This window comes from Cryptomeria japonica, chromosome 3, assembly GCF_030272615.1.
Source record: "Cryptomeria japonica chromosome 3, Sugi_1.0, whole genome shotgun sequence".
Lineage (NCBI taxonomy): Eukaryota > Viridiplantae > Streptophyta > Pinopsida > Cupressales > Cupressaceae > Cryptomeria > Cryptomeria japonica.
The window spans coordinates 954,334,778-954,355,129 of NC_081407.1; the positions used below are offsets into that span (position 1 = coordinate 954,334,778).

A 20,352-nucleotide genomic window follows, 5' to 3' on the forward strand; every position below is an offset into this window, starting at 1 on the left:
GAAACTAAAACAAAGTTATAATTTTTTCTTCTTTTTACTTGGTCCATTAACCCAAATATCTTTAGGAGCAAATTTTGTTTTCTTCTCCACGTCTTTCTACTTTGCCTCTCGTGCCAATTGAAGCTCCACTTCCTTCTCATGGACAAAGTCTTTCAGAGCCTCCCAACCCACATGTGCCTCCTTCGTCCGAGCATCACAATCAACACCATCGTTCCAAAGGATGAAGGGCCTGAACTTCGCGTCAATTCCATCATGCATCATGCCTTCTCCAAACTGTTGCTCTAGTCCTTTACCCACTTCCGCTCTGGCCATGCTAGGGGTCATACCACACAGAGAATGATTAGGACACATGCTCACACCACCCACACCACCTCCTCCTTCAAGCCAAAAACCAACCCCCATGCGACTACCATGGAGATAATGTCGGCGTTCATTCTGTAACGAAACTTCGATTGCAAGTACTCCTCACCAAGCAACACTTCTAGAATCTATAGGAAAGTGGGGTCATCAAATTTAAATATATGCCTCAGCCTTTTCTCAAAAATCTTGCCAAAAAAGGCATGTTTTTGTTTAATGGAATGAAGTGAAAAATTCGCCTCCATGCTCGCTAGTTGTTGCTCTCCTAGTCACCCCCTTGTCACAATCTCAATTGCTTCCTCTACACACATCAACTTGGGAAATACAAAACAACCACCCACCCTTGCATTTAAAATGCACCACCTCACCCCTTGTCAAATCCACATTTAATGATCATTAAGTATTTCTCCGTCGGTGGTGCATGAATCATACATCGACCAACTCCACACCCCGATAATCCTCCCACATGCCTCTCCCCCCACCTCATCCAATGATGTAGCCGAATTGGAAAGTACATTGGCCAGATCATTGCCTTATCTCAATACATGAGAGATTTGAAAGGAGTGGAAGGTTTCTAATTCCATTTTAATTAATTAGATGTATTTGTTGATTTTCCATGAAGCTACCTCGCCATTCATAATAGCATTAACAATTATTTGCGAGTCACCCTCTAAATGCACCACCTTCTAAATGCAAATAAGGAATTGATAGACGTTGCACCATCCTCACCCCCCATAACACTGCTTGCACCTTTGCTTCGTTGTTCGTTCTATCCACTAATCTCCTAGCCCAAATAGCTAGGATATTATCACCTTTACAATCCCAAGCAACAAATCCCAACCTCGAAGGCCTCAAATTATCCCTTGACGCCCCGTCAAAGTTCACCTTCACCCAACCTTCCTCTAGCTTTTGCCATACAACTCCTACCCTTATTTCCCCTTTTCCCAACTTCTTTTCCGGATCCACCCAAGAAAGCCCATTAACGAGCCATAAAACTTACTTTATTAATATAATTAAAATTTTACCAAAAAAATTAATGTATTGAAAGTATAATATATTTAAATAATAATTTCATTTATATATTAACTATTTCTAACATAGATTGATAAAAAATGGATAAATGATATTTTTAAAACTACTAAATTCAATTTTTATAGCAGACTACTAAATGGATTAAATTCTTAAATAAAAGAAATTACATCATTAAGAACTAATAATAACGAGATATCTTCCCATATAGGCTAATACACTAAAAACCAAAAAAATGCTTTCGTGGCAAAACCCTAAAACGCCAACTACCTAAACCCGCGCAAATCAAATCTATTTCTAAAATATCTGAAAAAGCGCTTGAAAATATAAATTGACGCTACAAATTTTTGACTCTGGATTAACTAATGTGTCGGCATTTATTCGTCAAATTCCTGCAAACATAGAGAGAATCTTGTGTCCTCACAGAGCAATTGATTCAAATGCTTGAACTCAGAGGCCATGGAAGGTATCAACAGAGCAGTTGATTTCACTTTTGGAAGCTCTAGAAATAAGCGTCCTTACCCTGTCGATAATTCAAAGAAAAGTATAGCCATTGGCTACAGCAAAGGCTGCATCTTGGTTACAAACTCTCTGCGGAAATTATCAGGTCCCATATTAGCAGCAAGGCGGACGAATTGTGTAGTCGCGGCAACTTTCAAGCGAACTAGCCAAGCTACCAGATGGCGCAACGCCCTGCGCCCCAAGATTCTTAAGGTGAGGGAACCCGACTTAAATATTTCCGATGATGTTGTTAGAGAGCAAGAACTTTTGTCGGGAGAAAACATTAGCCAGGGTCTGGAAAACAAGTCCATTCAGGGTTTGGAAAAACAATTTAGCGAGGGTTTTAGGGAGAGTTTGCAACAGGGAAGTGAAGATACAGGGCGGTTACATGTTTTAGGGGAGGAGGAGAATTTGTTAGAAGAGAATTTTAGCGAGAATTTCGAAAAGGAATCTACTGAAGGTTTTCCGGAGCGTCTGGATGCAGAAGAAAAGAGAAAATATGAAGACGTGGGGAGAAAGCTTTGGGATGATTTGGAGAAATTGAAGTTGCAGTTGGATAAAGATGCGGAAGAATGGGGAGTCGGAACGGACCGCATTTTTCATATATATGAGAACGGAGATGGGGAAGTTCAACGTGTTGACGTAAATGACGATGCTATTTTGAGAAGATGTGGTATTCAGCCGTTAGCTTTTCAATTTGCCGAGGAGGAAGCCAAGTCACTCGCCAACCACAGATTGAATAGGGCCAGGGTAGTGGCCAAAGAGATTGAGAGTGGGGTTTTTAGTCCTCCAAGGAATAGTACCGTGTTTAGATTTGTGAGGCCTGGGGAGTCGACGGGTGAGAAGTTGTGGAAAGGGTTGGGATATGTGGTTGATCGGGTTGACAATGTTTACGGTCATGTTCCAGGAATTTTGAAGTTCACTGTTGTTGGATTTGCCTTTGTGTATTGTTTTTGGTTTCTTTGGATGGCGAGGAAGCCTGCGCCAGCAGTGAGAAATGCATTTGAAGAGGAAGAGAGAAAGAAGATGTTGATGAGGAAGATGAAGTTAAGGATGGAGAAAGAGAGGATGGAAAGGTTGAGGATGGAGAGGGATTTGGGTGAGAAGGATGGAAGGCTAATGGATGGGGATTCACCTAGTGTATATGAGGACAAACCTGTGAGAGAAGGTTCCAAGGTATATGCTGGTAATCCTAATACGAGTGAAGCTGAACAGAAGAAAAGGATCTTTGCAACTAGAACATCTAAGGGGAAGGTTCCTATAGATGATAGAGAATTTGATAGGAAGATTGAGATGATACGGCGCATGGCAAATGATGTCCGACAGATGGAGCAACAAAAAGCAAGTAAGAATGTGAATGATCCTGAAGATTCAAATGAAGCCATTGTTCCAGATCAAAATGGCAGTCCACTGGTGTCGGGTCCTATAGATGTCATTGTCACATCTAGTGCCCTTCTAGACAATGACAAGCATAACAGAAAAAGTGCAGAAGTCACAGTTGCAAAGGATGAAAATTTAAATGGACAGAATAGTATTTTATCAGGAATGGATTTGAAGGCTTTTTCCAATTCAAATAAAGGAGAAACTGTGAATGTAACCGATTCAAATGCAACTGACATTAATGGTGCATTAGCTTCTGCTGCGGGTTCTGAGCACAAGGCCAATGAAAAGGAATTGAGTTCTGTGAATGTCCTTGCATCATCAACTGTCGTGGACTGCAAGGGCACTGAAAATAGAATTTCAAATGGAGCAGCCATAAAGGAAGAGAGGTCGGATTTTGGCTCTGTCGCCGACTCAGGGAGCAAGGTCGACAGAAAGGAATTGGGGCCCATGGATGATCATGTATCAGCTGCAACTCTCGTGGACGACAAGGCCACTGCAAATATAAGTACAAATGGAGCAACCATAAAGGAAGAGAAGTTGGATTTAGGTTCTGTTGCTGACTCAGGAGGCAAGGCTAACAGAAAGGACTTGGGGCCTATGGATTATAAGGGCACTGAAAATGGACTTTCAAATGGTGCAACCAGAAAGGAAGAGAATCTGAATTTACAGAATCATATGTTATCTGGAGAATCAAATGGGACTGAAGGAAACAAAGATTTTTCATTAAGGGAAAAACCAGCCGATGTCAGATACACAGATTCAGCAAAAGAGTGCTCACACACTTATTTTCTTGGACATAGTTCCTCAAAAGATGTGGGTGAAAAGGTGGGAGCTGAACGGACTGTTCATGGTGAAAAACCATTTTCCCAGAGTGGGACTGATAAACCAAAATCACTGAATGGGAAACATCCAAATAAACCTGATGGCATTTCTGTAAAATCTAGAATAGGAACTCAAAGATTGAGGCCACGGGTGATCACCTCTGTAGAGGAAGCCCATGCATTACTGGCATCAAAATGGGGCAAAACTTCTAATGATAGATCTGGTGATATTGAGAACCGCTCCACTCCATATGGGTCAAATGGAAGAATCCAAGAATTTGATTTTGACAAACAAAAGTTGTCCAGTGATCGTTTGATGGCACCTGAGACCGAGTCCTCTTCCCAGGATTTGCTCATTGCAAACGCTAACACTGGGACAAACCAAACAGAATTAACTGCTGGTGGGAAGCTTGACAAAGTAAACTTTGAAAAACTCAGGCCAGCCTTTAAAATAGTCGAAGTCCATCAAAAAGACAAGCCGACAGATACAAAAGTTGGTGATGCAAGTGAAACAGATGATCTACAGATTGAACATGAAAATGAATCTGATGAAGAAGAGAATAATATGGCACCAGAGGAAGTAGATGACTTTAAATGGATGCAAGATGATGTCTTACGTAATATAGTTTTCAAAGTTAAGTCTAATGAAGAAGCTGGCAAAGAACCATTTGATGGCCTAGACTCTAAGGAAGAAGATCTCTTTTTTCAAGGCATTGAGAAGACAATAGAACGAAAAGGGGAAATGGTGAACAATTGGGTTGCTGACAAAGTGGAGAATCTGGACTACGGCAAAGGTAATCCCTGGTTCTCTTCCTCAATTTTTATGGAATATTTACTTGAGCTTGCTCCCAAACTTTCAAGACTGGGAATTAAGACAATTTCCAGGTCTCTTGCTCTGCTACCATCTGTAAGCTTGGTTTGTAATATTAATCTTTGCATCCTTCTAAACTATTTAATGGACGAGACTATCTAATTTTAGTAGCTGCAAAGTAGCTTCTGAATATTATTCTGATTGAAACTAGTGATGCCATCCTTGTCCTTGAAACTTGGGGATAAATTACTCATGGTATTGTTGTGTGGATCTTGCATGCATTGAACATAATTATAACTAGCAATGGTTGACAGTAACCAAGCTTCTTTGTAAAGACCTTAATTCAAGGAAAACATATCAGAAACAAGTCAATGTGGAAGTATTTTCTTGCATCTTTGTTTAGCACATTTGTAAGAAAATTAACAACCTTGGGGTCAACTATTTTTAGTTGTGTGTGTCATCTTTGATAGGGAAGGTCTTTTGTACACTGGAAAATTGTAGGTTACAAACCAAAACCTTTTGATAACTAAACATTGTTTATATCTACAATTTAAACTTATGATCATAGATCTTAGAACATTTACAAAGTCCAAAAATCGTAACTGTAGACTTTAGGTGTGTAACTCTAGACATCATAACATTGAGCATGTGAAATTCTTCCATTTGGGATTATGGAAATATCAATAGGAGTTGGTATGTATGCAATTCTTGAGCATGTCAACTTTAGCATTGTTTAGTGACATGTTGAGGGATGTTAAGAGATCAATGGCATATTAGCAATGAGATATTTAACCATCCTGGTCCAATTGCTGTGAGGGAAATGATTAGATTTGTCAGAAATTGGAAAAAAGGATGCTGATTTTGGAACTAGTAATTATCTAGGGTTTAGTTGTGCATTTTCTAGGGTCTGTCACTTTGTTTTCTATTTTGTCAGTGACTTGTTTGGTCCATTGCTTGTTTTTTAAGTTATGCCTTTATGCCTTTGATATCACTCAGTTACCAGCCTTTCGTCCTAATGACCACTACAGTCCTTAAGAGCTCATGTGCAAATGATTCACTTAAATATTTTATGTGAGTGCTCGTTTAAGTGGTCCCAAAGAGAGATCATTTGCATCAGGCTCAGTAAAGTTGGCTTATCTTAGCATTTTGATTTGGGCAGCCAAATCATTTATTTGATCCTGCTTTTGCATGACTACCTGTTTGAGCTCTCCCAGATTCTTCTGTAAACTTTTGAATTCATTGCAAGGGAAAGAAATCAAAATGGGAAAAAATGAACAGTGCTGGTACCTTCTACAGAGGGCTCAGGCATAGGAGCAGGAGTCGTCATCAGAATATATTTGAGCTGGGATCTGATTGTCGCAATATCCTCCACAAGATTTTGCAGCTTACCACGATTGTCGTTCTTCACATTAAGTAGATGGCACCAAAGTTGCCAGTTAAGTTGCCAGTTATCCAAGTCTGGCTGCATTTTGTTAGGAAATGTATTGTTAGTACGAATATTGTCATAATGGTTATGTGTTGTTTTAACAATTCACCAATATTAAAGTGGGTAGTAAAACTGTATCAGAGAAAATTCAGCAATGCTCGTTCCTATGAATGTATTGTCCCGATAGATTTGAAGATACATAACTAAAACAATATTATTATTTTTTGTGTGAAGCTTTATGAAGCTTTCAAAGCAAACATGCTATCAGAGCATGGTTATTCCTTTGCACTTTGGGCACTGATATCATTCTTGTATTGATTTTGTACTGCTAAAGGCTTATTCCAACGACATAGTCCAGAGCTTGGGAGCAGAATTGAAGGTGAACTAGTAAGAATATTACAGGCATTTATAAAAAAAGTTTGAAACAGCCTCACAGAAATTGGCATATCTTTTTCATTTTTTGATGAAATTTGACGATTCAAATAGTGTTGGAAAGCTGAATAACAAGAGAAGAAAACCCACAAATCTGTTAGAAAAATGTTGTGAAACGTGAAAGCTGTTTGAAGAAGGAAAGTGATTTTTCAGTAGCTGGAGCGTGGTAATTGCAGGAGGCATCATTATAGACCTCTATTTAATAGTTGGCCATGTCACCCAGCTATTTTGGAGATATATGATAATATGAGGGATTAAATCTACCATTAGAGAGCTGGAGAATGCATGCAATTTAGTCTCTTTCCATTCTCTTCCTTTTGCACATTTTCTTTTTGTCTAATTTCTATTATTTCTGCAGTTTTATTCTCTTATGTTGGTGGTCAAGAAAGCTTTGAAAATATCATTAGTTGCTCATTTCAAAACCCTAATCCATCATGACAAGAGACGATAGTGCTTCTCCTCCAGCGTGCTCTTTGTGAACTATTTGAGGGGTGTTTTTTTTTATAACAATCTAATTTAATATAACTGCATTGCCTCAAGTTATAAAGTTGCGTAGAGACATTCATTCATATGGTTGCCACTCCACAACTGTCATGCCCCGATTTTGTATTAACAAATTAGATTAATAAACAAAACCACACACATCCTAAGGTGATAATGTATATGCAAATCTGACAACAGTAGTATATAATATTTCTTTTAAATCAACCGTTTGAAAGATAAATTGGATTAATTGTCATAAAGTAATAAACAGGTATTAGTAGTGGCAGACCAGATCTGACGCATGTCAGATCTGTCTGCCTTTGCAACAATTAAATAGATCACCAATTTATGCAGCGATGTGAATGTTGAAAATATTAGCTGTTAGTCAACACATTAATGAAGAGGCACGATTTGTCTAAAGGGAAAAGTGCGATCGAGGAAAGGTTGTATCTATCACCAAACAAAAGGGTGCAACCATTCAACCATTCGAATATTTATTTAATAAGAATCGCATACTTATTAAGGATTATGGGAGATATCCATCACAAAAGATATAAGTTTAAAACTACAGAAGACCGATATATATTATCGATCAGATCAGATCAGAACTGTTATTAAGTTACAGGCAGTAACATCCTTGTTCTTGGTGGTATGCATGGGGATGTGTTTAATAAGTATGCTTAATACTACAGAAGACCGATATATATTATCGATCAGATCAGATCAGAACTGTTATTAAGTTACAGGCAGTAACATCCTTGTTCTTGGTGGTATGCATGGGGATGTGTTTAATAAGTATGCTTAATATATAAAGCCTGATAATATTCTTATGCAGAATTAATAGTAATATTAATATGGACTGCAATATGTATGACAGTCGTACTTAATTTCATATATATTCATAATACATAAGAAGTTAGTATACTTATAATCTAAATCATGCTATTACTGTCAGTATTTAAGGAGATGAGATCGAGTTGTTTCCAAGAGGGGCATTCTAAATCCAGACAATAGGGTGATTCCCAAGAGAGGGTGGGGATCAGCGTCCTGAGAACCTTGAGGGACAGGGTCCCAAGATAGGGTAAGGGCTTGGATCTGTAAACTTTGAGGGAACCTATTGTATTTGGTATCTAAGCGCTTGGGTAACATTCACATCCTCTTCTTCCTTGAAACTGAAGTAGTAACAAAGTTTGTCACTTGCATTAAGAATTATGGATGTATGACAGGTGAGCAAGTTACTTATCAATAAATTAATGGAATATCACTGATTTCATTCATGTTAAGATAGAATTGTCTCCTAATCAATTTAGTTTTGAGTCATAAGTACATTGGAATAGGTTAATTATAGTTAAAACAGGCCTAAACCTAGTAGGGGACATTACAACAACGTAGAAGTGAGTTTTTCCAACAAGGAAGAGTGCTATTTGATATATCTTAGAAATTAATTATCTTGTTGAGAGATCAATATCAGTTACTCCACAACGAAGAAGTGAGTTTTTCCAACAAAGAAGAGTGCTATTTATATATCTTAGAAATTAATTATCTTGTTAAGAGATCAATATCAGTTTTTGAATATATGTTTAAAAAAATAGTGTTATAACCAATTTTGCATTATCGATGGAGCCCGACACCTTCAATTTTCATTTGTGTAAGGGGTAGTCATGGATAAATTAAGTTTTATTCAAAACTTTGAAGGTAGATATTTTCATACATGGCAAATACAAATGGAGTTACACTTGATAGAAAAAGATCTTTGGGAAGTTGTCAAACCTACCTTAGCCTTTCTAACTAATGGCAATGAACTTGCCAAGTGGACTGTCAAAAATCAAAAAGCGTTGGGTAGTCATGGATAAATTAAGTTTTATTCAAAACTTTGAAGGTAGATATTTTCATACATGGCAAATACAAATGGAGTTACACTCGATAGAAAAAGATCTTTGGGAAGTTGTCAAACCTACCTTAGCCTTTCTAACTAATGGCAATGAACTTGCCAAGTGGACTGTCAAAAATCAAAAAGCGTTGGGGACTATTGGTCTCCACTTGTCAAAAGCATACTTAAACCATGTGGATTTCACAAAGTTTGCAAAGGAGATTTGTGATTCATTAAACAAGCTCTTTGGATTTGAAGCAAAAAATGCCAGGATGACATTGAACCAAAGATTGTATGGATTGAAGATGTATAAAAGTGCAAAAATGGCAGATCATATAAATAAGTTCCACTTTCGACTAAATCAATTAGCTAGCATTAACAAGAAGGAAAAAGAGGATGATGCAAAAACGATACTTTTGAATAGTTTGCCTAAGAATATGTCTAGTATGGTGTTTAGATTAATCTATTAAAATAATATTATATCTGTTTTATAATGGTCATCTTAATTGTCGACTAAGTTGTCTTTTTAGTTCGTTTAGCGTAAATGCTGCTTCTTTTATTAGAAGGCGTAATTAGCTTTTTTAGCTTTTTAGCTTCATGTTGAAGCTTTAGTTGAATGTTCGTTCTTTTTGGAACATCGTCTTGTAATTCTCTTTATATACGTTGTGTATTCGTAAATATAATCATTCAATTATTTTTCATGGTATCAGAGTGGGTTGATGGGATCTTTTAAGATTTGGTGAATTTTTTAATAAAAAATTCGTAAGCCCTTCTATATGGAAATAATTTCCAGAAATTTTTTAAGTGTTTTTTTTACGGAAAAAAGCAAACTGATTTGCTACTTTCGGTTCATGGGCGTTTGAAAAAAATTCGAGGGCATAATAGTCTGTGCGATTTTTGTTTCCAGGTGAAGAGCAGATTTTGGAGTTTTTTAACTCCTTTTCGTCTGCACATCTTGCTTGAGCTCGTGTTTTCTTGGTTCATGCGTCTGTGTTTGAGTTTGCAGCTTGTGCGCAACATACTTGTGCGTGTGCGTCTATATTTTTGTCGTGGTTTTTTTCGCAGTTTTCATGGGCTGTTTTCTGTTGGGGGTGCTTGCTTTCTACATTTTTTGGTTGCTTTTTGTTCCAGTGATGTTTTTTTTTTCTTTTCGCAATTTTTTCAAACGAGCGATAGTATTCGATGAGGAAGACGACTGTTTTTTTTGCGCGCAAATTTCTGGGCAGTGGCCGCACAATTTATTCTCTACGACTTTTCTTTGGTGGTTGGGTTTCTCTAGGTTTCGTGGGCTTTATTTCTCACGACGGTTTTTCTTTTGTCTGTGGCCATGGTGCTGTTCTACGCGATTTTTTAGTCATCGCGACTTTTTTTGGCATAGTTTTCAGGCGACAGATTTAATCCGCGCGATTGTTTCTCTTGCATGCGTCTTGTTTTTGGGTTTCACGTTTTTCTGACGATACCTTCCTTTGTTTGTGGCCTTTGAAGGGTTTCATTCTGTTTTGTTTAAACGATTTTTTAGAAAAATTGTCTTTGTTACCCGCGAGTGGTGTTTCATGCGGCTAGGTTTTTGTGGGTGTTGTGCACAAGCAGGGAGGGCTTCTTCTCATGATGGAAGTGTTGGTTTTTATTATTTTTCTCTTTAAAAAAATATTTTGTTTGGGTTTTATAATTTTTGCCCCTTTAAAAAATTATGTTTGGGTTTTATTAATTTTTTCCACAATTTTTTTTTTTTTTTGGTTTTAATAATTTTTTCCTTGACAATTATTTCTGCGGTTTATAATTTTTTCCCTTCAAAAATTATTTTGGGTTTTTTGGTTTTTTTGCCATAAAAAAAAAATCATGGGAGGGTTTTCATAATTTTTTTCTGAAAAATTGTTTGCTGGGTGGGTTTTCATTATTTTTTCCTCAAAAATTGTTTGTGTAATTCGTGATGTTCGCGTGGGATTTTTGGTTATTTGGGTTTTACTGTTTTTTCCACAAAAACGACGATTTGTAAATCTAGTTTTCAGGGTTTGACAGTTTTTCCACAAAAATTGTGCTTTGTTGCAGTTTGTATTGGGTCACACGTGGAATTGCTGGGGCAAACATCTGCAACCGTGGTATCTTGCAGTCTGTTTTGGAGTTGCTAGAGCAAACAATGCTTGGTGCTCTTCTGCAAAAGTTTTTGTGTTTTTTCATCAAAATCGTGTTTGTTGCTCATTGGAGGGTTTGCTGATTATTCCTCAAAATCGTGGTTTCAGGGTTTTGAGGATTACATTAGGTTGGACAGCTTCTGGTACTCTTGGTCATTAACATTCTGTAGATCCTGGGAGGGTCTCCGTAGCAGCAGACTATTCTTTGCATTTGTGATCAAAAGACTTGCAATGTCTTTTGTAGTGTATTGAGTATGATGACCATTAGGGAGGGTATTAAAATAATATTATATCTGTTCTATAATGGTCATCTTAGATGTCTTTTTAGTTCGTTTAGTGTAACTAATTGCTTCTTTTGTTAGAAGACATAGTTAGCTGTTAGTTTTTAGCTTTTTAGCTTATTTAAGCATTTGCTTTTTAGCTTCATGTTGAAGCTTTAGTTGAATGGTTTTATTTAAGCATTTGCTTTTTAGCTTCATGTTGAAGCTTTAGTTGAATGGTTCATTCTTTTTAGAACACCGTCTTGTAATTCTTTTTATATACGTCGTATATTCGTAAATATAATCATTCAATTATTTTTCATAAGCAAGGTAAACATCAGCCTTGAAGGAGTAATATCTACTCTACTTGACCATAATGAACATCCAAAATATGAAAAAGGCTTATATGTGCACAACAAGGCAAGTTCACTTTCAAGAAAGGGCAAGTACGAATCTAAGAATGTTCCTTTAAAATGAAAAATAAAATGCTTCTATTGTAATGAAATAGATATGTAATTTGAATTGCAAGAAGAGACAAGTAGTGTAGACATCTAAAAATGGCTACTGCATTTTCATCTTGTCATGTTACCACTTTCACTTATCCATATTAATTAATTATTTAATTATTTCATTAGTCTTTTCTATCCATAATTAATTAAATATTTTAATTTAATTAATTTTATCATTTTTGTCCCAATATTAGTTAAATAATTTTATTATTTAATTAATCTATTGGCATAGTGAACTATAAAAGATCCTTTCCTTTTTTCCTTTCATTATTTTTTTTGCTCATTAAAAGGCCTAGGCCAAAATTTATATTAATATATAACAAAAAATTACATATTATAGGGCCATGCCCTGTAACCGCCCAAAAAACAGAGGAAGCCCAAACTAGAGAAATTCGAACATCTCCCTTCCTAATAACCCAAATTTCAGCCATAGAAGCCGAGATAGATCAAAACTTGAGACATGGTCTCACAGAGGAACGCAATGGAGCATAACATATCAAAATGTATATGACCTTTGATCAAAGACAAACTAGACCCAAGGAGCAGGGGCTTGAGAAGGACCCACTTCATCTATAGCCCAGGAGAGAGCTTGAAAGGCTCCAATTGTCGAAGCCATTTAGCTCCATATCAGTAGGATCATCACTCATTTCGTCAATATCCTCATCCTTCTTAAACTCCACAACCCAGTCCGCTTCTTCATCCACAACATCACCAATGACCTCAGCCAATAAACCCTTAGGAGTATAGCCCATGAGTCTTTTTAGAAAGTCTAAATTCGGTTGAACAATGGGTCTCCTTATATGAGATGGCATATCTCTCTTGATAATCACAGGAAATCTCGGAACCAATTCCCTCGCAAATCTAGTGTGAAAGTAATGATTGGGGAATGGGATGGTCAAATTGACATCCACATTGTGAAGCACTCGGTCCAAATCACCCAAGAAAGCCTTCTTGAAGACCCTTCTATAGAGATGCTTTGCCACAATCTTACTCTCTCCCATCCACAATACAGTAGCTAGAAAGAAGGCTGTAATATCCGTGTTAACTTTGTATTTGTGGTATGCTCTTATGAATTCCCCCATAGAATCCTTTTAACTGCATGAATGAATAGGTGGTGGGAAAGATTTGTAAGTTCAAGCACTCGCTTATTGGTCACTACCCCAAGAAAGGCCATCTGCCTCTTCTCAGAGACCAATCTAATGGGCAAATCCATCTATGAGAACTCTCCAGCTGAACGCAACAAGACAATGAATGATTTTGGCTAGCCGAGGGAGAATAAATAGAAGGGTTTCCGATCTTTGATAGCTTCTCGAAAAAGAAACAATTGAATGCTTCATAATTATACGATGCCATGCTGTCTTTTCCTACAATTTGAAATGCTTCAAAAACCACATATCATCCTCAATTTTAATATGATGTGACTCCAAACTTGCAAGAAACAAGTAAGCCAACCTGTCGTCAATCTGCCTCAATAAATGCAAATATTCTTTCCCAGTGAAAAAGATTATGTTTTAAATATAGCCCGCCAAGTAGTTGGTGACTTGTCTCATAATCTCCAACTCATCATCCACGACCTCACGAAATGTTGACCAGAGGAAGGCACCATCCATACCACAACAAAGCCCAGAATCTCTACCAATTATATTGAAGAAAGTCGAGAGGGCCCTTCAACCATTCAATGGTTAATCTCCTGAATCCTATCAAACCTTATGGAGCAATAGGCTCCAACTTGCAGAAATGTAGACCACCAGCCGGTGCATTGGCCAATTTGTCTGCAATCGAATTCCCCTTGCTATAAATGTGATTGATATTATAATCTCCAAAGAAATCCAGGATTTCCAACACCCTTTCTAATAGAGAGCCCAACCTCCAAGTTGGAGTAGATTTGGATCTCACAACATTCACCAGCACCGCAGATTCTCCCTCAATCTCAATCTTATATATTTCCAAATCCTTACAAAGCAACAGTCCTTCAATCAATGCATTGAATTCCGGTAAATTGTTAGTATCCTGCTGTAGGGGAAATGAGTATCGAGCCACTATGATCCATCCCACACACTTGGGGAGTCTTTTAGATACATCCCTCCCTTTCCTTCATGCTAGAATCCCCTCCAATACCGAAATTTGGGGGTATCTTAAGTCCACACCAAGTTTTCTTCATAACATTGTCCCACTCAGAAAATCTAATGCCTTTAGGCTGATGGATAGGTACTCTGCTATTAGCTATCTCCACTTTAGCTATTTCTATCTCATTGATTAAACTTTCTCTGGGCAAAGCCTTTTCTTGAAACACCCTTCTATTTCGCTCTTTCCATAATTCCCATAAAAGGATTGATGGGCTACAAATCCATAAAATCCGAAAAAGGTTATGACTTTTCCCCCTTCGACCAACCTTTGAAGAGACTTAAAATATCATTGGGGAGGGCCGTAATCCACCCTAATCGAGCACAAAGCCATCTCCAACAAGTTTGTGAATAGGGGAAACTCAAAAGGATATGATCCACTACTTCTTCAACATTTTTGCATAAAACGCCTCTAGAAGGACCTTCAAATCCCATTTTCCTGAACTTCTCAATGGTTAAGATTCTACCCTGAAGAGCAGCCCATGTGAATACCACAGCCTTAGGAAGACAAAGTTTACTCCAACACAAATGCAAAGGCAGTTCTGTCTTTTTAACCAATTCATATTTTTAATGATATCCCTATAACCATCCTTAGTATTATACAGACCTGTCTTAGAGCCCAACCATATTAATTTGTCTTGTTCATGTCTGAATGACACTTTCCTCTCCATCAAAATTTGTTTTTGTCTAACCAAATCTCTAGCAGGTAAAGGAAGATCATCCATGTTTCTCCATTGCCACCACAAAAAATGATGCTGTTCTATCATGACAACATAATCCCTCACATATGCCCCCCATTGTTGCTTAAAGTAGTCCTTGATTCTACTGGTGTTCATTAAGTCATCAATGGTAGGGAGACCAAGCCAAGAATCTTCCAAAATAATGCAGACCTACCATCCAGGATATCCTAAGATATTTGTTTCCATATAACCTCTTTACAACTAAGAATGAAGTTCAAGACCCTTGAACCTTTGGGAGGGTTTGGAGTTCTAAAGATCCCACAAGCCTCATCATTTTGCAAATATTTGTGTTGGAGAATCCAGACCCATTTCAAATGAGGTTCTTGATACATTTTCGAAACCAATTTAGCCCCAAGTGCCTTATTCTGCTAGAGCTGATTTCTCAACCCAACTCCTCTAAACTCGTTTGGCTTACAAATATTTTTCCAAGAGATCATAGCCAACATCTTCTTTTCCTCACATCCTTGCCAAAAAAACTTCCTCATAAGATGTATTAGTTTTGAATTCATCCCCACAGAAAATGGAAGGCAAGAAAGAAGATAAATGGGAAGGTAAGATATAACAAATCCCAACATAGTAAGTCTCCCCGCCCAGGATAACCATTTACCTTTCCAAGAAGAGAAAATGCTCTCCATCCCATCTTTTAGTGGATACCATAGCTTAGTAGATCTAACTCCTTCGTCCAAGGGTAGCCCTAAATAAATGCATGGAAGCTTGCTCACTTTGTAGCCAAGAGACTGTAAAATTTCAATCTCTTTCCTAGATTCCACTGAAAAGAAAAAGACTTCTGATTTCAACTAATTGATCTCCTGTCCAGATGCTAATGCATATTGTCTCAGAATTTTCCTCAACGGTAAGGCTTCCCTCTTCCTCCCTTCCCCAAATAGCATAGTATCATCCAAAGAAGCATTAATCGTTTGGGGAAAAAATCGGGAAAAAATAATGAAAGAATCGGATTTATAGAAAAATGTAAAAAATTGAAGAAATTACTATTTTTATATATTTAAGTGCCTTTCCATAGCATAGAGATATTGGGAACAAATAAAATAGAAAATTCAACCCATGAACTGTAGAAAATAGATTTTCTAGTTTATATTCATATTGCTGGTTACATTGCATAAAACATACTACATATTACAAGAGCATAAATAATAATCAAGTAGTGCATTGTCAATTACAATATAGTTTGTGATTTTGTACAAAGTCAACCTATAAACTAAGTTCAAGTTTCAAAAAATCATAAAGATAATAAGTAATTTTGTACAAAAGAAACTAATAGGAAAAAAAAAGCAAACATCAAATTATCAAATAATAAAATAATTTCTAAAAAAGCTAGTGGAAACAAAGCCCAACATGTGGAATAAAGCAGCGTGTAATATAATAAGGTAAAACAACACGATTAAAAATAAAGAGAAGTGGTAACTAGGGATTATTTGTATCGTAGGAGGTGATATATTTAATGTGAATTATCAATCAATCATCTTTAAATATTTTTTAAAAAATTGAAGTTATTTCTCTTCTAACTTCATAATTTTTATCACTTTTTTAATTTTGAAAAAAAATAAAAAATATGATTGTTCTTTATTTCATTCCATACACTTAAAAAAACAAATTGTAGAAAAACGGTTGTCTACAATAGCTAGCAAAACTAATGCGTGAGTTATAAATTAAAATTACCTTTCAAATCATCAATAAAAACACAAAATACTATCATTTATGTTTCATCCTACTAACATAAAGATAAACAAACAAAATATTAAAAAAACAAAAAAAAACAAAACTATTTTAATGTTGGAGATTTTTAGTGTTGTTCCTCCATTGTTGCTTGCTATTCCAACCTCCATTGTTGCAGATCCGAGCTGCCATTGAAGACATTTTTCAGAATTTTAGAAATGGTGCCATAGCTGGGAAATTTCGATTTCCATTTGGAGGTATTTTGTGCCATTGTTTGGGGAGATTTCCTGCATGCTTGGTGGTTGCCATCATTCCCAACTCGCTGATTTGTTTCAGATCTGAGATTTGCTTCAGATTTTGACCTCCATTGTTGGCTGCACACTAAATTTTCAGACTTTAATTTTCATTGCCCAGCCAATTCCAACTTAGGTGATTTGCATTTGAAGGTGCTTTGTGGAGTTTTTAGTGCATTTTCAGACCATTTCATCGCTGTTGCAGGTCTGAAAACTCCATTGTAGGCAGTTGTTCTTAAAAATTTTCATTTCCAGCCACCTAACCACTTTGGTGATTTTGCTTGGAGTTGATTCCTTAGCTATTTTCTATTATTTTTAGGGATTTTTAACTACTTTGCAAGGTGTTGGTAAGTCTACTAACATAAAGATAAACAAACAAAATATTAAAAAAAACAAAAAAAAAAACTATTTTAATGTTGGAGATTTTTAGTGTTGAAAAATTTGGCGATATTTTTCCTCCATTGTTGCTTGCTGTTCCAACCTCTATTGTTGCAAATCCAAGCTGCCATTGAAGACATTTTTCAGAATTTTAGAAATGGTGCCATAGCTGTGAAATTTCAATTTCCATTTGGAGGTATTTTGTGCCATTGTTTGGGGAGATTTCCTGCATGCTTGGTGGCTGCCATCATTCCCAACTCGCTGATTTGTTTCAGATCTAAGGTTTGCTTCAGATTTTGACCTCCATTGTTGGCTGCACACTAAATTTTCAGACCTTAATTTTCATTGCCCAGCCAATTCCAACTTAGGTGATTTGCATTTGGAGGTGCTTTGTGGAGTTTTTAGTGCATTTTCAGACCATTTCATCGCTGTTGCAGGTCTGAAAACTCCATTGTAGGCAGTTGTTCTTAGAAATTTTCATTTCTAGCCACCTAACCACTTTGGTGATTTTGCTTGGAGTTGATTCCTTAGCTATTTTCTATTATTTTTAGGGATTTTTAACTACTTTGCAAGGTGCTGGTAAGTCTGAAGTAATTAATTTTTCAGACTTGTCCTCATAAATTTATATTTTACCAGCCACACTTACATTCTTGGATATGATTGTTTTCATCATCAAAACTTATTTTTATCGAGTTTATGCATATTTTGAAGGGTTGCAACATCTTTTTTGAAGTTATTTTAGTAGTTGCAGGTTGTCTTCAGATTTGTTGACCTCCATTGTTGACCGCGGAAGGTGTCTTCAGACATATTTTGTGTGAAAACACAACCTTTCACACCTTTCCGTAGTCATCATTGATCCGGTATACTCCTTTCGTTTTAGCTTGCATATTTTCTAAGCATAAGGAGGTACTAATGAATTTTATAGGGGGTTTCCATGCCCTAGTGTTGTCACACTTTGAATCTAATTGTCAAAAAATCTACAAAGAGTATGGATTATTTTCCTAACTTCATGCTCTAATTAGCTAAAATCTTTAGAAAGTCAGGAATTTTATCAAGAGCTTAATTTATTTTCTTAAGTCTAACTTCAAGCTTCGTACAAGTGCGATGTCGAAGTCCGGATTTAAGGAAAGGAAAGAACTACTGAAGATGCTGGAGACTGGATTTTATCCAGAGCTCAAGATTTCATCCAGATGGAAGGAGATCACAAATACAAACATGCATTTTCTAGACTTGGACCAAATGTGACAACGGATGTTCGGAGTCGGAAATCAATTCTCTTCCCTAGCATATGCGAACATAATGAAGAGTGGTATTTTTCTGCCGCTAGATTTCCACAGTCCATACAATGCAGTGAGCTTATCTTGGAGTGTGCACGGTGTTATGGTCCGCTCACGCGAATGATCAAAACTCCTAAGGGCGTTGTCATTGCCTACCTTGCTGAGGATGCTATTGCTGAGGTGTTCAGAATTCCACGCGGAACATATATGAAGGATGTGACCAAGGATGAATATACGAAAAGATACACGAAGAAGATGGGTGTATGCAAGAATTTGATAAACAAAGAGTGGATGATTGAGCCTAGGTCTCATCATTCCAAGGCTCCCAAGACACTCATGTGCATAGACTTCAAAGAAGAGTATAGCGACTTAATATTCCTACTCAACAGAGTGATGGGGATGCCGCAGGGAGCAATATTCGATGGATGGATGTTCTATTTCATTCAGGATTGTCTAAGATGAACATTAGTAAATTGGTCTAAGATTATAAGTGACAATCTGGACTTTCAGCTGAGGAATGTAGAGTGGTCCAAGTCATTCGCTATGACTTCTTACTTGGTATACCTGCTTGCACAATTTGTTTCATATAGAGGATTGATATGCAAAGGTGAAGTCGGGAATGGACAAGGACAATTTAGGAGTCATGAATGCTACCCCTAGTTGAGCATGTATAGAATTGAAGGCTATAACATAGTGAATGATGCATTCACTATGTACATCACGCAAATGCTGCAAGGCGGAATCCACAGAAGATTGTCCAAGGAGGCAATAGACTTAATAGAGAAATATGGATCGTGGTATATTCAGTTTCCCACTTTCACGTACCTTAGGATTCATGGGTTTCAATCTGAACCCTACAGACTTTCTAGGTATCTGACCGACAGAATGATCTTGTTGGAAGTGGTGAGACAACTTTTAGAGTTTGATGTCATTCAAAGAGAGAAGCATAGGACATGCATGACATTCCCTATTTCAGTTGGGAAGACGTCAAAGGTTTGCCAGTCTGCCATAGCCGCCAGCATTGCGAGTGAGGAGCTTGCATTCTATTGATTTGCTACATATAAGAAAAGAGAAAGATTTGATCCAGACAAGAAAGTTGGAAGGATCAGGGGAGAGAAGTTCATTCACAAAGTTGACATAGAAGATTATTGGGCCAACCTGATGGACGAGCAAGCAGTGAAAAGAAGAATGTGGTCTAGAAGGATCAGGGGAGAGAAGTTCATTCACAAAGTTGACATAGAAGATTATTGGGCCAACCTGATGGACGAGCAAGCAGTGAAGAGAAGAACGTGGTCTAGAATGTCAGTGGATTTCATGAGGAAGTGTGGACTTTTTCTCATTCCTAATCAAGTGTTAGATGACAGAGATCATACACATCCATAGTATGAGAGTGAAATGAAGAAGGCAATCCTATTGCCTAATTGGTCAGAGTCATAAGAGATTGACCTGAATGTATTGATGAGAGAGGTCTTGAGTTTCTCCCGTGCATGGGTAGATATACAGATGAATAAGTTAGTTGATATGGGTGTTCCCTTCACTTATGAAAGGATGAAGCCGAAAGAGTCTACTTCCGAGGATGATCAGAGGACTATCAGTGATGTCAGGATTCATGCAGACGAAGAAAGTCAAGCTCCCAAGAGAAGGAAGAACATGCCAGGAGAAGTCAAGGCCAGAGGGAAGAAGATCGAGGAGGTGAAGAAGAAACAAAAGACTATCATTCCTCCACCTATCACTCCACCCCCTCTCAGTGTCTCATCAATCGAAGTGATTAAAGTAACAGAGCTGAACAAGGAGACTCAACAGTGTTCCAACACAATGATGCTACCAAAGAATATTCAGGAGTTACATGCCAC

The 20,352-nt window shown here is 37.2% G+C and overlaps 1 protein-coding gene across 1 annotated transcript in view; it reads left to right on the forward strand.

Moving 5' to 3' along the window:
• Positions 1 to 1,704: 1,704 nt before the first annotated feature.
• LOC131035605 (uncharacterized) overlaps positions 1,705 to 20,352 on the forward strand; it is a 125,022-nt gene continuing 106,374 nt past the window's right edge. The window contains exon 1 of the mRNA XM_057967339.2: positions 1,705 to 4,885. Within this exon, the coding sequence (XP_057823322.2) occupies positions 1,846 to 4,885 (3,040 nt within the window). The 5' untranslated portion in view covers positions 1,705 to 1,845. The remainder of the gene's footprint in view (positions 4,886 to 20,352) is intronic.